Source organism: Chrysochloris asiatica, unplaced genomic scaffold (assembly GCF_000296735.1).
Source record: "Chrysochloris asiatica unplaced genomic scaffold, ChrAsi1.0 scaffold00032, whole genome shotgun sequence".
In the NCBI taxonomy this organism is placed as follows: Eukaryota; Metazoa; Chordata; class Mammalia; order Afrosoricida; family Chrysochloridae; genus Chrysochloris; species Chrysochloris asiatica.
The window spans coordinates 6,755,916-6,775,357 of record NW_006408550.1 but is presented as its reverse complement, the minus strand read 5'-3'; the positions used below and the strand labels follow the sequence as shown (position 1 = coordinate 6,775,357).

The following is a 19,442-nucleotide window of genomic DNA, read 5'->3' as shown; positions in this document are numbered from 1 at the left end:
GATAGTTGATCCAAGAATGAAGTCCTTGACAACTTCAATCTTTCTCCGTTGATAAGAATGTTGTTGATTGGTCAAGTGGTGAGAATTTTTGTTTTCTTTACATTGAGATGCAATCCATACCGAAGGCTGTGCTCTTTGATCTTCATCAGTAAGTATTTTAATTCCTCTTCACTTTCAGCAAGCAAGGTTGTATCATCTGCATGTTGCAGGCTGTTAATGAGTCTTCCTACAATTATGATGTCACGCTTTTCTTCATATAAGCCAGCTTCTTAGCTTATTTGCTCAGCATACAGGTTGAATAAGTGTGGTGAAAGAATACAACCCTGTCGCATACCTTTCTTAATTTTAAACCACTTAAGTGTTCCCACGTTCTGTTTGAATAACTGCCTCTTGGTCCATGTACAGATTCCTCATGATCACAATTAAGTGTTCAGGAGTACTGATATTAGGCAATGTTGTCCATAGCTTGTGATGATCCACACATGCAAAAGCCTTTGTGTAGTCACTAAAGCAGGTAAACATCTTGCTGATATTCTCTGATTTCAGCCAAGATCCATCAGACATCAGCAAAGATATCCCTCATTCCACGTCCTCTTCTGAATCCAGCTTGAACCTCTAGAACTTATTCCTGAGTTAATAAGAATAAGAAGTATTTGGATTTTCTGGATAAATGGATTTTCTAGATCACAGAAATTTTCACTTAGCATTTAAAGTAATAATAGTTTTACATGTGCTAGTTTCGACGACATCTGTGATGTTTCTCTGCACCCGAAATTCTAGACATAATTTAGCCTATTTTACATAATGTAGGGCCCTTGCTATGAACAATATCATGATAGTATGCTATAATGTTAATATATTCCCCTACAAATGACTTTAAACGGTTTGCTCTTCTGGCTTGATTTTCCCCCCTCTTTTATGGCCTCCTATACTTATTACCCCTTTACTCACTGAAGTTTTTCATGACTGTCGGTGATGTACTTCTGTACTCACCAACTGGCTCCCCCACCTACACCTCCTTTCCATCTGCCATCTTCTGTTTCGGCCTCCTGTTCTTTCCCTCAATCTAGAACAAAACGACAGACTCTCCCAGAACCCAGTTAAGGAAAAACAGATAATCAAATTCTATAAATTAAATGAAGTCAAGGATGTTCGGTTAGCCATTCTCTTCCTTGAATGGGCTTCTGGTTGTTATTTTAATCTGGTGGCGGACACTTTGTTTCTTAATTCTGGGTTCTCTGTGATTTGGATGTACTGCTACCAGATACCAAATGGATAGATTGATAGGAAAGACTTGTCCTGCTACATATATACTTTTTAAATGTGATGAAAGACAAAATTTACTTGAAAATAGACGGTTAAAAAAAAACAGTCTATAAACATGTGAAGGCAATATCTAGAAGTAAAATAAGTAAAACTACTACTATTCAACAAAGCATTAAGTAACACTGAATGGCTCCTCCCTATTTTCTACAGAATAAAACCTATAATCCTTAGCATGGCAATGAGATTGCTTTGACCTGTACAGATCTACATTTCTAAAAGCTTTCTCTCATATATTGCGTTCCAATAGAAACCCTAGGTTTTTAGGGAAAGAAAGAACTCACATTTTAATTAATTAATTAATTTGTGCATTGCTATTCTAAGCAGTAAGGAGCTCTGGTAGCATAGTGGTTACGAATCGGGCTGCAAACCTCAGAGACAGCAGTTCGAAACCACCAGCTGTTCCGCGGGAGAAAGATGAGGCTTTCTGCTCCTGTAAAGATTTACAGCCTTGGAAACCCTGTACAGGGTTGCTATGAGTCGGAACCGACTCCACAGTACGTAAGAACAACAATTCTAAGCAGTAAGGAGCTCTGGTAGCATAATGGTTATGAGTCGGACTGCTAACCTCAAGGTCAGCAGTTCAAAACTACCAGAGGTTCCGCGGGAGAAAGATGAGGCTTTCTGCTCCTGGAATGATTTACAGCCTCGGAAACCCTGTGCGGTGTCTCTATAAATTGGAACCAACTCCACGGCACACCACTGCCACCACCACCACCATTGTAAGCAGTACTCAATTACATATCATGATTTCTTGAATCATTCAACTTCCTAGAGCAATTGTTCTCTCTGGTTCAGATCTTTCCTATTGGTGTCCTCTACCCTTATCTTAAGGAGCTCTGCTAGCATAGTGGTTACGAGTTGGGCTGCAAAACTCAAAGTCAGCAGTTCAAAACTACCAGCCATTCCATGGGAGAAAGATGAGGCTTTCTACTCCCATAAAGATTTACAGCCTCAGAAATCCTATACAGGGTTGCTATGGGTAGGAACTGACTTCAAAGCACATAATCACCACCACCCTTACATTATCGCAAGGTCAAGTCCACCAGTCGCTCCTTGGAAATCCTATACAGGGTCTCTGTGAGTCAGAACTGACTTGACAGCATTTAACAACAACCCTTTACTTCAAGATTCACATTTTCTGGGAGGCGAAGAAATAACAATGGCCTGAGAATCAGATCTGTATTCCCATCATGTTTTTCTGACTAGTCTTGCACAAACCAATTTTCTAAAACTTAGTTTTTCCTTTGTAAAATGAAGGGATCGATTATACAACCTCTAAATTACCTTGGAAACACTCTACAAATAATAAAGATGGCTTTTATGCTAGAACAGATGCCTTCTACTTTTGCCAGTCTGTACCACTCAATTGCCATCTCTTCAGAAAAAAACTGTGTCCCAACCATCATTACTAATAAAAAATGACCTCTTTACATGCACACAATTTCTTACAGTAGACTCTTAATAAATATATATCAAATATTTAAAAATAATACCTCAGGTGTAGCTACACACACAATACAAATCTGAACACTCTACTGAAAATCAAAATGGTCTTTTAAAGGAGTTTTATTGTTGTTCAGTGCTGTCGAGTCTGTTCTGACTCTTGGCAACCCTGTATAGGGTGTCTGAGGAGTGGCTGGTGGGTTTGAACTGACTTGGCAGTTAGCAATTCAGTGCTTATCCTACAGCACCACACTTGGTCTCATTCTAAAGAGAAGGGTTTATAAAACACTTAATTATCCCTGACATAGGGCTGACATTTATTATATGGTTAATATTTTATATGTTTTTGTTTTCATTTCAGTAGATGGATAACTGATAGGAAAACCCTGGCAATGTCACTATTTTACTGTAACTAAATCAAAATGTTTTCCACCAGATTATAAACTTGCTGAGGGCAGAACTGTTACATTCAACTTTGCAGTTCCACAGTGCCTCATAAATAGGCAATAAATACTGAACAGAACTGCTGTGTTTTATACCTTCTCTACTTCCTCAAATCCTTAGAGTGGTTACAAGGAGCTCTCAAGGTGGTCAGCCTGCTCTGATCTGAGGAAACTAAATGGGCCCTCAACAGTCCGGATACTTTCTGCTTCTGTTTGTAGGTCAGGAAAGAAACAACAAAAGCCAAATCAGCTGCTGCTGAGGCGATTCCGACTCAAACTGTACTTTTAGAAGCACATTGGCCCAGCTTTTCCTCTGAAGTGCCCCTGGGTGGGCTCCAATGACCGATGTTTGTTTAGTAGTCCATTGCTTAGCAGCACTCTCAGGGACTCCTCCAAGGGCACAAAAAGGGCATCTGTAAACGATGCGTTTTAAAAAGGATAGTACATGTTGACGGCTGCCAACTGACCTTTGGTGAGGAAGAAAACTAAGAGGAGTTCGTTGAGCAATTAAAAAAAAAAAAAATTTTATATATATATATATATATAAAATTACTTCCTTTTTCTCTCTTCTCCCTTCTTTTCTCCTTCCTTATCCCCTCCCTTCCTTCATACAGGTTGCTATCTGGTAGGATTAGATATAGTATATTATGAAATCACTTATGAATACCAATAAAAATAATTAATATTAGAAGACAATCCACAGATAACACCACAAAGACAAAAGTGCAAATCGAAAGCCCATTAGCTTTGAGGTTTTATTAAAAAAAAAAAACAACAAAAAAAAACACACCTCATGCTGGGCAGACAGACTAGTTTTTATTCACGGATTCATAGACTAGAGAGGTGAAGAGAATGTCACAGATGTTACATGTTTGAACTTCTCAAAGCAGCTGATGAAATCAGATAAAATTTTCATTAGAAAATATGCCTGGATAAGAATCATAGTTGTAAGAATGTAAGACCAGCTTATGTGCCCCGCAAAGAGTCATAATAATAAGCTCTATGTTTGTGTAATTGGTATAAAATGTCAAGTATGGTAGAAAAGGGTCAGTGCATAGTCTTTCATCTGTATTCATAAGCTGAAAGCAGAGAAAACATTAATGAAACGGCAAAAATAGCAGATGGCACTCATCATAGTGACAGGGCATTGGCATATAAGCAGAAAATAAAATGAGAGTTAGATTGAAAAGTATAGAAATCACTCAATTTAATAAAGCACAATATAGAAAATGTTAAGGTACGAATTTGTACAAAGGAAAGCTAACAACGGATGCTTAGAATGAAAATTCTAATAAATAAAGCTTAGGGTCTGATAAGGAAGTAAAACTAAGTTCAACTATGTTGTTAAGTGCCATCAAGTCAGTTTCAACATATAACAACCCTGTATAGGGTTACCCAGGGGTGGCTGCTGGATTTGACTTAATGGTTACCAGTTCCAGAACTTATCCTACAGCAACACACCAGCACTCCTTTATTAACTACAGACATCAAACAACATTCCATGCATATTGGTAAGAAATAGCTTACAACAGGATGCCCTTGCTGAGTAGATAAATGGGTGGCTGAGAGGCTGTGAGATTAAGCAGCACTCCGAAGGTTCCTTCCCAACCAAGCCCCAAGGGAGCAGCACAGAGAGACCTGCTAGAGACCCTCAGTCTATGAGCCCTGTAGCACTCCTCCAATACATCCAATGATGTCGAGTAGATCCCAACTCGCAACAATCCTACTCATCCAGAGAGTTTCTTTATGGAAGCAGACTGCCATGGAGTTGCTGGTGGGTTCAAACCACCAGCCTTTCAGTTGGCAGCCCAATGCTTATTAATTCACAGTGCCATGGAGTTTCCCTTGTAAAGTCCCAGCAATGATGAAAAGATGCCATAGGAAGGCAGCAGAATCTCCTTTTTCTCTTGCTTTCTATTTCCAGAATTAGGGATTATCTCTGAGGTATCTGGGATTACTTTCACTCATACATTTACCTTGTGCCCTAGCCTAGTAGGTGTTTCAGGCTGCTACAAAACCGTGATGCAGTGAGTATTGAATTGAATATGAGCCCTGTGGTGGGTGAATTATTTGAAATAACTCTTCTAGTCACAGTCTTTGTAACTTCTACCGAACAACTAGCTGGAAACATGCAAATAGGGGGTACAGAAGGTGGGAATCAGTCAATTTTGCCATCCTGCTGGGTATAAAATGAGCCATCTCAGATTTCATACTGGGGGATTTCATTGCCACCAAGAAAGAAAAGCCAGGAGTGGACCACCTACTCTGGACCCTGAAATTCCTGACTCTCCTCAATCCAAGAGTTAGCGCTGTGATACCAGAGGAGCTGCACAGCTGCATAACCAGGAGCCAGAGCACGAGGCAGAACGGTGGGCTTCCCAGTCCACGGAGCAAGGCAAGCTGAGTACTTCTGGGCAGGAGGCTCCCCTGAGGAGTAGGTGTACCTAGACATACTGAATTGAGGAAGAGGGGTGCCTAGAGGTACTGAATTGAGGAGTAGGGGTGCCTAGAGGTACTGAATTGGGAGAGCTAGAATCAAGTGCCTTTGGGCTGAAGTTTATGGCAGAGTGGACATTTATGTTGTTGTTAAGTCAGTTCTGACTCATAGTGACCCTTTATTGGGCTAGTACTGCTGTCTTTGCAGTTAGCAATCCAGTGCTTATCCTACAGCACCACAGCAGAACATTTATGTTGTTGTTAAGTGTCATGGAGTTGGTTCTGACTCATAGCGATCACGTATAGGGTTTCCTAGCAGCTGGTGAGCTTGAACTGCCAACCATGCAGTTCAAACTGACGTTGCAGTCCAGCACATTAGCCCACTGTGCCATGTCAGGACTCCAAAACATTTATAGGCATGCTTAAAGAGTTTTGTAACACTGCTCAAGCAGGACAGAGGCCAAGGGGCTGCTCGGCTGAGAGACCAAGGACTAGAGAGGCATGCCCGCAACACGGCTGAAAAGAGGCACTCCTGACCGGAAGGACCATATCCTGAGCATTTCTGATAAACCCCATAATCTTGAATATCCTTTGTGAGTTCTGTGTGGCCAATGCAATGAATTTTCAAACCACGGGGGAAACAGTGCCTTGGGAGGGATGATTGGTGTCAGATTGCTAACAAAGATGGGAGGGAGCCTGATCTCTGGCTCACAGGAACTGGTCTTGGGCTGATACTGAGTTTAATTCTCTTTCCCCCTTGTGAAGTCAGAGGAGGTCAGATGCGGCCTCTGAACCATATTTACAGGCTCAGACACATGGAGGTTCGTAAAAACACACAATGTAATGTAATGGATATTATATTTATAATTCATAGACCACACATGCCTAATTCTAACTGACGGTTAATACTTCCTCAGAAGAAGACCTAGCAATGAGTGGTATCATCTATTGGCATATCTTGTGAAGACAAGCATCTGCCAAAATACACCATGGCTACTAAATTATCACTGACAAGTCAGCTAATAGACCAAGATTAAATATCAAACAATCTTGGTTTTAACACGTATTTATGTCTCTTCAAGCCATATCTTGCCTATCAAACAAGTAGGTGTATGTGTCTTTTAAAACTCTATGAAAGAAAACATTCTACCTTACCCCCAAATGGCACTTAATCACTAATATATCAATTAAAATAAAGTGTATGTGTGCGGGGGGAGGGGTGTTTCTACTTAGGATGTAGAAAGCCTTAAGATAACATTCTTACAGGAGAAAAAGTTGGATAATCAAAAAGTCCAAACAGCTGAAGTCACAAGGCAACCACATGACCTAAATTTCAAAGGGTGATAAGCCCCTCTGAGGAGAGACAGGTGAATGATTCACTTTGGGGCGAGTATGGGAGGAAAACTCAAGTAAGAAGAAAATGCTAAAATTTCAAAGAATCCTTAAAGGTTAGATAGATCCTTTGGAGCCCTAGATACACAGGGATCTATTCGAGCTCCTCAGCTCTTTGCCTCGGGTCTGTTCTGAGTACTCGGGACAAAGCCTGGGAGAGGGCAGGAGATATGACTAGACACAAAATCCTGTCTGCTTCCTAGGCGCATTCTCTCATTCAAAGTAAAAGTTATAAGCTGCTATGCGAGGGACCAGAACCCTGAACTGTTACAAAGCCGAGGTGTGCTCCTGTGGACAGAGGCAGGGATGCTGCAAAATTAAATAATATTTCAGAGCTCTATCCTTAAGACGTGCCCAAGAGTGCAATAGTGTTCTGTGACGATAAGGCCAACTCACTGTTAGAGGGGGCTGTGAGTTTTTGCCTTGCAGTTTGTCAAGCAAGTTTTGTAATGCACTTTTCTTAGATCGTTCCAGAAACTTAGGCATATATTTTGGTATTGAAAGGATTAATATGTAAAAATTTAAATTCATGATTTAAAGTGTGTGGAAACTAAGGTTTTTCCCTTTTAAAAGGATGGAACACACATCTGGCTACAGCCTGTTGGGATGATGATTATTAGTAAAAGGCAGAGAGAGCCAGCCTACAGCCCACCTTCACAATCTGGGTTGCTGTGCTTCCCCTGAAGCCCAGGTCCCAGTAAAGGTCCAGAGTGCTTTCACTGTTCAATTTCATGCGGTACTACACAAAAAAAATCAGGAAAAGGAATGAAAACCTCAAGCATTCACAATTCTGGCAGAGTTTAGAACTTCCTTATATTTTCAGCTATCAACAAAAGTTCAAGCTAGCAAATAAAACAGTAATATGGTTACCAAAATGGACACTTAAGGAAGGTAACAAAAATTAAAATGTTCATTAGTCAGATGCAGAAAATGGTCTGAACTATTGACACAAATGAGTCTCAAAGCACTAGCTGTCTTTTGAAATGACTTGTACATAATACCACAACCCAGTCAGCACATCAAATGGCAAAATCCCTACTACATATAGAACGTTGATGAACCTTTTTTAAAAGTGTGAACGTTCAGAGTTCAGTAGCGTAAGGACTGAAGATTCTTGGGTAGGCATTTCTTTCAGGAACTGACATCAAGGCATGGAGAGTGATTTATCAGCTACCATAAGAAGCTCTGGTAGCATAGTGGTTACGAATCAGGCTGTGAACATTAAGGTCAGCAGTTCGAAACTACAAGCTGTTCTGTGGGAGAAAGATGAGGCTTTTTGCTTCTGTAAAGATTTACAGCCTTGGAAACCCTGTACAGGGTACCCTCACTATGAGTCAGAACCAATTCCACGGCACATAACCACCACTACCACCACCACCACCACTGTGATAAAAAAAAAAAAAAAAAAAAAAATAGAGACTATAGATGTTTTCTTGCTACTTCCCCATTTTCCCTGTCACCTTTGAAAATGAAATTAAACTAATATATCTAGGAGAAAAAATTTTTTGTTTATTTAGTTTTGGTGAAAACAGGCTAGTTGAACACTCCAATTGAATAAAACAAATGCCATTTATTTAGCCAAAGTTTCCTAGACATTAACTAAAGACTTGGTATTACCAAAGATTCTTTTGGTCGTAATTTAGAAATCAGAATAGGTTTAAACCTTTCCTAACCACTATGAAAACAGCTTCTAGTAAATGAAGCAGTCCATATAAGTTTTGAGGATGTTCTAGAGCTGGCAGCTAGCCTTCTGTTTTCCTAAATATCTTCAGTTAATCACCTGAAGCACTCTGAATGTCTGTATCCTCCAAAAGCATTTTCAAAACATTCATTTGGAGATCTCTGTAAGGAGTCCTTTTAAGTCTAAATGAATTTGAAAGTATTAGAGCGTTTTTAATTCCCAGAGTTATAAGAATTGGATGGGTAAACAATATTTACAAGCACTGAAATTTTCTTCAAATTGTTGCAAATTAATGTAGGCTTAAAAAAAAAAAAGCAGTCTCACCATTTCTTGTTCTTTCTGCCACTTCTTACATCCTCTGACAATCTGTATGGTATTTTCATTTTAAGCCCATTCAGAGTTAAGGTAAAAAGTTTTTCTCCTCATCCCCATCACACCTTTTATACTATCTGATGTAATATTCCATATGAGGAAATTAGAGTATAAAAAGCTCAGTAAATTTCCACTAATTTAAGGATTAGCAAACAAGTTTGATTAAAAAAGTAAAATGGAAACATGAACAAGTTTTATATGTAGACATTATGTATAACTTCAATCACTTTCAGAACAGAGTCTGCAAATATCTTAGAAGTTCTCTACCTCTCCACCTCTAGGGTTCCTTTTAAGAGTTACAAATGCTGGGGTGCACTGTTTGCCATAAAGAATCTCATGACTTGAGGATCTGAGTTTATGTTTGCAATATACTCAGTGTACTTAATATAGTATATTTTGTAACAATTGTCTGCAGGCAGAGTTAGGTAAAACTACTGAAGCACAGATTGTTAACAGTATAATACAGTTTCTAGGGAAAAAAAAAATCTAGCTTTCTCAGCATTTTACAAGAGATAATAGAAAGTTAACTTTGTGGCAATATCATGGACCTGAATAAATACATAGGCTCCAGAAAGACAATAAAGCAGAGAAGTCAGAAAGCAGTGTCTCCACTAGATGATACACTCACCCAAATCTATGCGATCTGATCTGACTAATATCTCACCTCCTGGAAAGCCATCAGAACCACCTACCCTTTCTGAAATTACAACGATAAAGGCAACAACCATCTGCTTGCTACACAGGATAGAAAGACAGTATTTTTTCTTTTACTGTGCAACTCACTGAGGTGCCTTTGGAAGAGAAAAGTAGGCTGAATATTAAAAAAATAAAATATGAAAAGAAAAAAATCCTATGAGTTTAACCATTCATATGAAATAGATCATCACAATGTAAAGAAAGACAGGTAGAAGGACACAAAAAGGAAATGTAAGAATTAAAAAGGAGAAACAAACAAACAAAGAAAGCTAAATTCTTATCTGTGTTAAAGCAAAGATATAAGGGAATTTACCTTCTGCAGGAAGAGAATTTTCAGAAATTAGTAAGTGTGGCTCTAGGAGATTGCAGCAAAATCATCTTTCAGAATAAAGAGCAAAGACAGAGAGACAGAGCTATCCACTTGGCATCGCTGTGCAAAGTATTGCTTGCCTGAGGAAGCACTTTCCTGGATAAACTCAAGGTTGGATCTAACCCTGTGTTTCTCTAAAAAGAGAGAGAAAGCTCTGAAAACAATCTAGCTTCAAGTTTTGAGAGATAATATAAGCCCCATAGGAATCAGAAATATCTACCAACCTAGAATACTCAGTGAGAAATCAGATTTTTTTTAAAAAAAAATGATTAGCCATGGAAAGAAAACACTGTTATTTATTTACATACATATTTATAGCCTGGTTCCTTCTTTTTTTTATTAACTTTAACAAATGTCAATTTAGAAAATGTCACATTTGCTTAGTGGAGGAAGATCAAATTTGATAAATGCTCTTGGTTTATTGGAAAGAAACTGATGCTTGGGGAGAGAAGCTAAGTTTGGATTGTTCCCATTCTATTTAATATATACTATATAATCATGGCTTTGTGTATGTCTCCTAGTATCTTTGATTTGTTTTTCCTTAATATTGCCTTACCCAATGTAAAACAAAATAAAAGAAAATAAGCATCTAAATTACAGACAATTAAGTTCTTGTGGAGTCCTGGTTTGACACTGTTGGATAAGCACTGGATTGCTAATCACAAAGCTGGTGATTCAAACCCACCAGCCACTTCTTGGAAACCCTATACAGAGTCTCTAGGAGCTGGAACCAACTCGATGGCATTAAGAAAGTTCTTGTAGGGCGTTCAAAGTTTAGAATTCAGATTAATATTGCTTTAGACTATGCCTACATTTGTTTCTGGAGTGAAAATATTAATTAATTGACGGTTAAAAATTACTCATAGGTATCCTAGCTAACCTGATCTCTAGTACATTGTTAATCACTCTATCATAGTCAATGACAAACATTATCTTCATATTTGGAAATTGTTACTCTAGATCAGGGATGGGAAACATCATTGGGTTTGGCCCTGCCAAGGCAACCGCAGTTCCAGCCAGCACATCAGGGGTGAGTTAATTAAATGTTTGACCAAATATAACAGGCTAATTTTTTAATATTTTAATTTAATGTTTTATTGCGAATTATGTGATAGTTTACATGGGAGAACCTTGGTTTTACATTCATTCTATCGTATATAGTCTCATTGCCATGGTTACAATCCCTTCCATGCAATCCTTCCCCCGTGCCCCCCAGGTCTTCAGCACACAGTCGCTCTCCCTCTCTGGATCTAAAGTCTCCAGCTAGCAGGCTAATTTTTAAGTTGATAATTTTGTATGGCCTGAGAATGATGCTATAAATTTTGGCAGAAAAAAGGTTCTCCACCCCTGCTTTAAGACATAGTGTTAGAACTTGTACTACAGCTAGGGTTTTTGCAAGAATAGTACAAATATAAATGAACTCTTTGGGGTTACTGATATAAATTAATTTGGTCCTTTAAGTCTTTATGAAGAAAATTGGCATGATGAAGAAAAGTCTTCTTAGTGGGAGATGTGCAATTTCATTTTGTTGTTTTATTGTGTGTGGGGGAGGTAGGGTATATGAAGAAACATTTAAAAAACAGTAGTGTTTGTCTCCAGAGGATCAAACTGATAGGTATGCTAAAATTTTCATAAACTATTTCTTGCTTTCATGAATGACCTCTTAAACTGACACTTTACAATAATAGTAATTAGTTTCCAAACCTACATGTAAAGAGCCTGGAAGTCATTACTCATAATCTAACAACAAAAAAGGAGAATAAACTGAAAATCAACAACACTTCTTAGATCCCTCAGAGAATTGAGGTCACATGGCACACAACTATTGTGAAACGGAGAGAGGCAACTACAGAGAATCACAAGCTTACTGGGAACAGAAAGGCTGCTGGAACCAGAAACTGGTAGGAAAACTGAAAGCGTAATGAACTAATTGTTGGCGTCTGAGTATGAACTAACTTGAGCATTAAAATCTGGGAAGTGTTACCTCCTGGAGTACCACCAAGCTCTTAGGAGGAAGACTGAGGAAACACTCCTTGTACTTCTGACAGGAGGAGGGGAAAAGTAATCATTTGTTCTCTTTAACAAAGGTTGGCCATGAAGGAATACTAATTTGGGTGGGCTACATACAGTACAGTTGACCTGGGCAAGGAAAGAATCAGTGAGCTGGAAGATCTGTCAATAGGTTTTTCCTAAAATGAAAAGAAAAACAAAAACAAAACATTCAGGCAGAATATGTATGAACTGTGACAAATGACTTATGTTTGGGGTAAGGAAATGAAATGGGTTAATAGTTAGAGATGACCCTTGAAATTTCCAGATTGAGTAATCAGTCATGGTGGTACTGCTATATAAAAAAAGAACAAGCAAATCACAGGCTTTAGTGGGAAAAAAAAATTACTTTAGCATTAGATGTATAAAGTGCTGACTAGAAATCCATATGGAAAAGTTTAATGCATAGAAATTTAAATATGGGGTTCAGAGTTGAGCCAGGATGAAGCTACAGATTTACTCCATCAACAGATACTTAACTCTGATTACCTAGTTCTCACCAACACCAGAATTTAAGCCATCTGCATTGTGGTTGTAGCTATAGGAATTCATGCCACAGGAAGGGGACAAGGTCTAAAGAAACACACATATTTATGAGGAAAAAAGAGGGAAAAGAGCCAGTGAAGGAGATTAGGTCAGAGTGATCAGAAATAAGAGAATAATGTAGAAAGATTAAGAGGAAATTTTTTTTAAAAGAAGGAAGGTATACAAGCTATTCATGCACTCAGGACAATTTACTTATTTTAGAGTGCAGATGAGAAAATTCAAGGGAGTGTCAAGTAGAATCAAGCTGAAAACTAGGAACACAGAAATCTCACAAATGACAAAGAAACAGTGAAGTCTAGAACAAAGTGGAAAAGAAATAGGATTCTAGCTGAAATCAGCTGCTGACATGTTATGGGACTGTAAATGAACTGTTTAGATTCTATATGACTCATCACTCTGACAAAAACAGGAGTGTATTTAAGAATGGGGTTTGGGTAAATAAGTACATTAAGTACTATGGGAAGATTTTAGTATAAGACAAAGTTGCCACCCTCAACAAAAGTTACAAAGTCATTTTGAACTAAGAACAAACAATAACATGGTATTTGATAAATATGTAAGTTATCATTAATTCCAGGAGCTCTAGTAGCGTAGTGGTATGAGTCAGGGCTACTAACTTCAAGGTCAGCAGTTCCAAACTACCAGTGGTTCTGTGGGAGAAAGATGAGACTTTCTGCTTTCATAAAGGTTTACAGCCTTGGAAACTCTATACCGGGTTGCTATGAGTCAGAACCGACTCCATGGTACACCACTGCCATCACCACCATCATTAATGCAGATCCAGAGGGCAAATACTACGCAAAAACTCTAATTTGATGGTCTCTCTCTCTCTCTCTTGGAATTAAGTTGAGCTCTTACAGATTTTGAGCTAAGTTCACTCAAACTCAAACATGGATATGCCCATTGCCATTTAAGGAATGCTGGTGGTGCAATAAATAAGCACTCAGCTAACTGAAAGTTTGACAGTTTGAACCCACCCAGACCTGGCAGATTACAGCCTAGGAAACCTTATGAGGCAGTTCTACTTAGTCACAATAAGTGAAAAAATCAACTTGTCAGTGTATACCAATAACAACATAAGACAGTTTAATTGGTTTAAATTAAGTTTTCCAGATGCTAGACTGAAATCCTGATGAATAAGGATCAATTGCTTTATGAAATACCAGTTATAAGCAATATAAGATAAAATACTCAAGGCAGGGTAGTGCTGGTGTTAGCGTGTAAATCTCTGTGAGTGATTTCTCTAGGACAGTTCTTAGAGTGAGAAAACGAGCTAAGGGCATGAACATCTTCAGTGTTCCAAGTCATGATGACGAAGTGCCTTTCCCAAATGGCCCAGCTGTTCACACTCTGCAAGTGCTTGTCTCTTAGCATTTTGCTACCACTCAGTATTATTATTTTCCAATCTTCTTTAACTTTACAGAAGAAAAAATGTATACTTTTGTTGACCATTTTCACTGACCACTTGAACTTCCTGGGACTGCTTGTTACTGACCATAGAGCTCTCTATATAAGAAAGAGAGAGATATCCTCTAATCATTGCCAACTCCCAAATAAGGATCACCCACATTGTCCTCTAGCTTCCACACTATGTAGCATTACATACTGGGAACTGGCTGACTACAAACCTGTCTTCCTACTGCTTGGCAAATCTTTTTGTTGACTCTCTAACCATGATTCCCAATGGCAAGCTATCAGAAACCTCTTTTGCTGTCCCTGAACTCCAATCTTAATCAGAATCCCTTCCTATCAGACTATAAGCATCCATCCAGGCAAGAGTTCTCCAAGTCTAGACTAGTACCAGGCACTGGGGAGGCTGAATGAGAAAACCACAAGATTGGCATGACAGTCTCTGGGTGGTGCAAATGGTTAAGTGCTCGACTCCTAATGATATACATGTTGGACTTCTAACCTCAAGGCCAGCAGTTCAAATCCACCAGCTGCTCTGAGGGAGAACAATGAGGCTTTCAGCTCCAGCAAAGATTTACAACCTAGGAAATTCTATACAGGGTCACTATCAGTTGGAAGCCATTTGACGGCACACCACCACCAACCACCTAGCTGAAAGGACAGTGGTCAAACCCACAGAGAGGTACCTCAGAAGAAAGGCCTGGTGTTCTGCTTCTGAAAGGTCACAACCTTGAATACCTTATGGAGCAGTTCTACTCTGTACACATGGGCCACCATGAGTTGGAATCTACTTGAAGGGAACCAACAAGAGTACAAGAGGGCTTAAAAAGGCATGCATCAGGCACATTTGGTTTAAACCTCCAGCTCTGCTTCTCAATCACTATGTGATCTGAGACAAATTTATCTCTTGAGGCCACATTTTCCTCATCAACAGAATGACATTTATCAGCCATCTCAGAGGAGAGCTATGAAGCAAGGCCCTACCGTAAGGCACGGCATATGGATGGCATGAAGTAATTGTTAGCTCCTTTCTTCATCTCCTAATTGGTCTGCTTTTTCCCAGGATTTGCCAGTTTTAAGTGGAATTTTACACAGCCACATTTACCATTCTTTCTTTCCTTTAAAAAATAATGTTTTATTGTACTTTTGGTGAATACCATCCCTTCTTCCTGCTACTCTTAAGGGCAATGTTGATAAGTGTCGCTGAGTCGGTTCCGACCCATAGTGACCCTATATAGGATTTCCTAGGAGTGGCTGGTGAGCTTGAACCACCAACCTTGTGGTTTAAACTGACTTTGCAGTCCAGCGCATTGGTGTTGCAAAAATCACTGATTCCTGGTACTGAAAAATTTCTGCTATTTAGCTCCATCTATCTCATATTTCCCCTCATTAAAAAAAAAAACAAAAAAACTTTCTACCTGAACCAGACTAGTTTTACTCAATTTTCCTGAATATCTCTTGAGCATCTGAATCCACATGCATATTTACCTCCCTTCTTTATAAATCTCCAAACACTTGAATTTTTCTCACTAATAACTAAACTATTGGCTAGTATTTACTGAGTACTTTCTAGGTGCCACATGTTTTGACATGTTTTACCTCATTTAATCTTGACAAAGATTTGATCATTGAGAAGAGAAAACATGTTTGTTTTTTCTAACTTGATTGTTCATACCTTTTATGATATGAACCATGTCTTGAACTTTTTTATATAACCATTTAATTAGACAGGAACTCAATAAATAATATGGATTGCTTATACATTTTCATCATATTTTGTTTCCTTAATAAAACTCATGTTCACGAAATCTTTCAGACTGTAAAATAAGTAAATCAATTATTTAAATTTTGTATATGTAGATAGATAGTTCCAGGGACACAGATGGGTTTCAGTTGTTAGCAAGGAAGTCTTGAAGAAATGAGGATTATGAAAGTTTGATCATTCTTGATTAAGGTTACTGTAAACAAGATTAAGAAAACTCATGACAATTGGTAATTCTGAATAAGTACAAACAAGCAAAATTCAAAAACCATGAGAGTAAACGTAGACTTGTTTTGTATATTTCCATTCCCACAGGGAGAAAAACGAACACCTGGAAGTCTCTTCACTGGTTGTGTTGCTGCAGGAAAAGCATCATGTTTCTTTGGTACTAAATCAATATTCAATATCATCATCTCCCCATACTGGGAGAAAGAAGCATCTGGGATGCTTATAAAACAAAATGTGTTTCAATGGACATTCTCAAATCATATGAATTATGGTAACTCCTAGATCTTGTGAGGATTTAGTAAATGACAGATTTCTCAAAACATATATTTAGTCAAGTCTAAAGACACAAGGAAGACTTATAAGAAAATACTAGAGAAATATCAAGTCAATCTCAAGTAGTAATTATGATTAAGTCACAAATAACAGAAAATTAAAACGAACTCATTATGGACTAAATTAAGAAATGATTTTGTATGTCATTTATTTCTTAAATGAGCACTTTTGGACTTAATACATTTAACAATTGTTCTTCAAGCATCTCTGAGTTGTGTGAATGTGCACAAGTTTTCTTTCGGAAATACCACATCATTTTTTGGATTGCCATAGGATAAGCACTTGACTTCTAAGGTTGGTTTGAACCACAAGGTCGGCAGTTCAAACTCACCAGTTGCTCCTTGGAAACCCTATTCAGGGTCACTATGAGTCAGAACCTACTTGATGGTACTTCACAACAACAGTTGGTACTATAGGGAGCACGGTGGCTCCATTTGATAAGCACTGGACTGTGAACCCTAAGTTCTGCGTTTCTAGCTGGCTAGCTGCTCTGTGGGAGAAAGATGAGATTTTGTGCTCCTGGAGATTTAAAAGCCTCTGAAACCCTACACAGGGTAGCCAAGAGTGGGAACCAACTTGACGGCACTTAACAACATCAACATATATACCTAAACAAAATTAATAACTTTAAAAATTAATCAATTTATGGTCAACTTATGAAAATGAAAATTCTCATTCATTATATGCTGCTATCTCCTGTAAAGACAAAAGATGCTGAGGTTTTCAAATTAGTTTGCTTAACGTTAAGCCTGAAAATGAGAAATGCTACTATGTTGACCAAATTGTATGCTTAATTCATAAAGGGGAGTAAAAGAAGTGCTGGGGGATAGTACATTCCAGTGAAAAGGGGGGAGAAGGTTAATCAATTCAACTCAATTTTAGCTGAAGGCATTTTTCCACGACTGCTGAACCCTAGCATGTGTCAGGCAGCTAAAATTACACTAAAACATAAAGCTCTGATGTTATTTTAGAGTCAACCCAGGAAATAAAACAAAGCTAAAAATTCCCTCTGCATTTTTAAATAAGAAATGCTTTCATCTTTAATCAACTGTATACTTTTTTCTGTTTTAAGCATTGTTACCTCTTTTGTGTATATTGAACATTTTAATAATAAACAGTAAATAAATTTAAAAAAAGGAACAACAGTAACAGAAATAATTTTGTGTATACTTTCAATTCTGTTCACCTTCTAAAACAATTCTTACCAGTCTCTGTTTCTGAAGCTCTTCTCTCAAAAGTCTATCTTCTGGTAAAACATCACATAGCAAAAAATAATTGTCCTGTTCTTCTGTTGAAAGAATAGGAAAATAAATGAGAAAAAGGTTATTTATAATTTTCTCCCCAGAATTATATATTAGGATCTTTTCTGGTGTATATTTCTGTTTTAGCTTTGTTCTAGTTGGGAAAGATAAATACAGCAATTTTATTTTAGCTATTATGAAAGTAAGAGCAATTCTAACTTAAGACGGTAATATTATTCTTTGGATCCTTGGGTTGTAGGGGAAAAGACAGTAGACAAGATATGTACTTACCAAGCGGAGCTGTGGAGTTGATTCTTATCACACTACAAAAATCTGTGATGGGCTGCTCAGTGAACCTTTGTCTCCAATATAAAATATACCTTAGAAAAACAACAACAACAACAACAAAAAAACAAGACAGGACGGTGAGAAGACTCAGTATATAACATAGACTCCTTACTTATTGACAATCTTAGTATCTGACATTTCAAAATTGCAATACTAAAAAATCTACTGTCCAACTATTTTGTGGTTTAGCAACGTAAGTTCTGGCAGGAACAAATGGCTAAGTCCTGGCTGTGATAGTTGAGGTTATGTGCCAACTCGTACGCGTGGGGCCCTGATTCTCAGTGGTTTGGTACTTATGTAATGATGTAGTCATCCTCTATTTTGCAAAACACCAATTTTCCCGTAACAAGCTGGTCTGTGGAAACTAGCTGTTGATTAGTGAGGAGTGGGTATACTTTTTTTTTAGAATAGGATTTTTATAAGAACACTTAATTATTCAAAGCAACAAATAAAATGCTGATAAAAAACTTCTAGGAAGCTTGTGACTAGACAGGTGGTTGTTGTTGTTAAGTGCTGTCAAGTGGGTTCGAACTCATAGTGACCCTGTATAGGGTTTTCACAGAGTGGCTGGTGAGCTTGAACCACCAACTTTGCGATGCAAGCCAACATTGCAATCCAGAGCATTAACCTGTGGCACCATACCAAAGATGACAGATTTTAATATAAATTGAAATACATATTGACTCAAATTACCCTCTAAAACATGCTATTGTTGTTGCTACTATGTGTTGTCAAGTAAGTTTTGACTCACAGAGACCCTGATTAATGTTTCTGAGGCTGTAAATCTATGTGGGAGAAGAAAGACTCATCTTTCTCCAGGGTGAGTCTAGTGGGTTCAAACCACCAACTTTGTGGTTAGCCGTTCAGTGCTCAGGCTACAGAAATCACAACACTCCCTTTCAAAGGCATGAATTGTAACCTTGCTTATTTTTCCAAAGACTAAATTTTCCTTGTGTCATAGACACTGTGAACATACGGAATTTTTGTTTTATGCTGAATATAGACTGATTACTCATTGTGTTATTCTTCTGACCTCTTTATTTGTTGTGACAATTTGCTTGTTTGATTGATATTAGATAATCACTCAACTTTCTCTTTATTGGAGAACATATGATATAGACAGTTAACTTTTGTTGGGCTTAAATTCACATAAATGTAGCTTCCATTTCAGAAAAGTGGGATTATCACATAAAAATAATCCATTAACTTTCCTATATGTCTGTTTGTCCAGTGTGGATTTGATAAACAGACATAAAGGAAAGTTTACATAAATTATTTTTTATGTGATAATCCTGCTTTTCTGAAATGGCAGCTAAGTTTATGTGAATTTAAAATCCAACAAATATTAAACTGTCTATAGCACATG

At 37.9% G+C, this 19,442-nt stretch overlaps 1 protein-coding gene across 1 annotated transcript in view; it reads right to left on the bottom strand.

Annotated features, from left to right (window-relative positions):
• ZNF277 (zinc finger protein 277) overlaps nt 1–19,442 on the bottom strand; it is a 127,418-nt gene that overhangs the window by 25,040 nt on the left and 82,936 nt on the right. Inside the window, exons 3-4 of the mRNA XM_006859355.1 lie at nt 18,020–18,108; nt 17,693–17,775 (exon numbers count right to left, since the gene is read on the bottom strand). Coding sequence (XP_006859417.1) covers nt 17,693–17,775; nt 18,020–18,108 — 172 coding nt within the window. The remainder of the gene's footprint in view (nt 1–17,692; nt 17,776–18,019; nt 18,109–19,442) is intronic.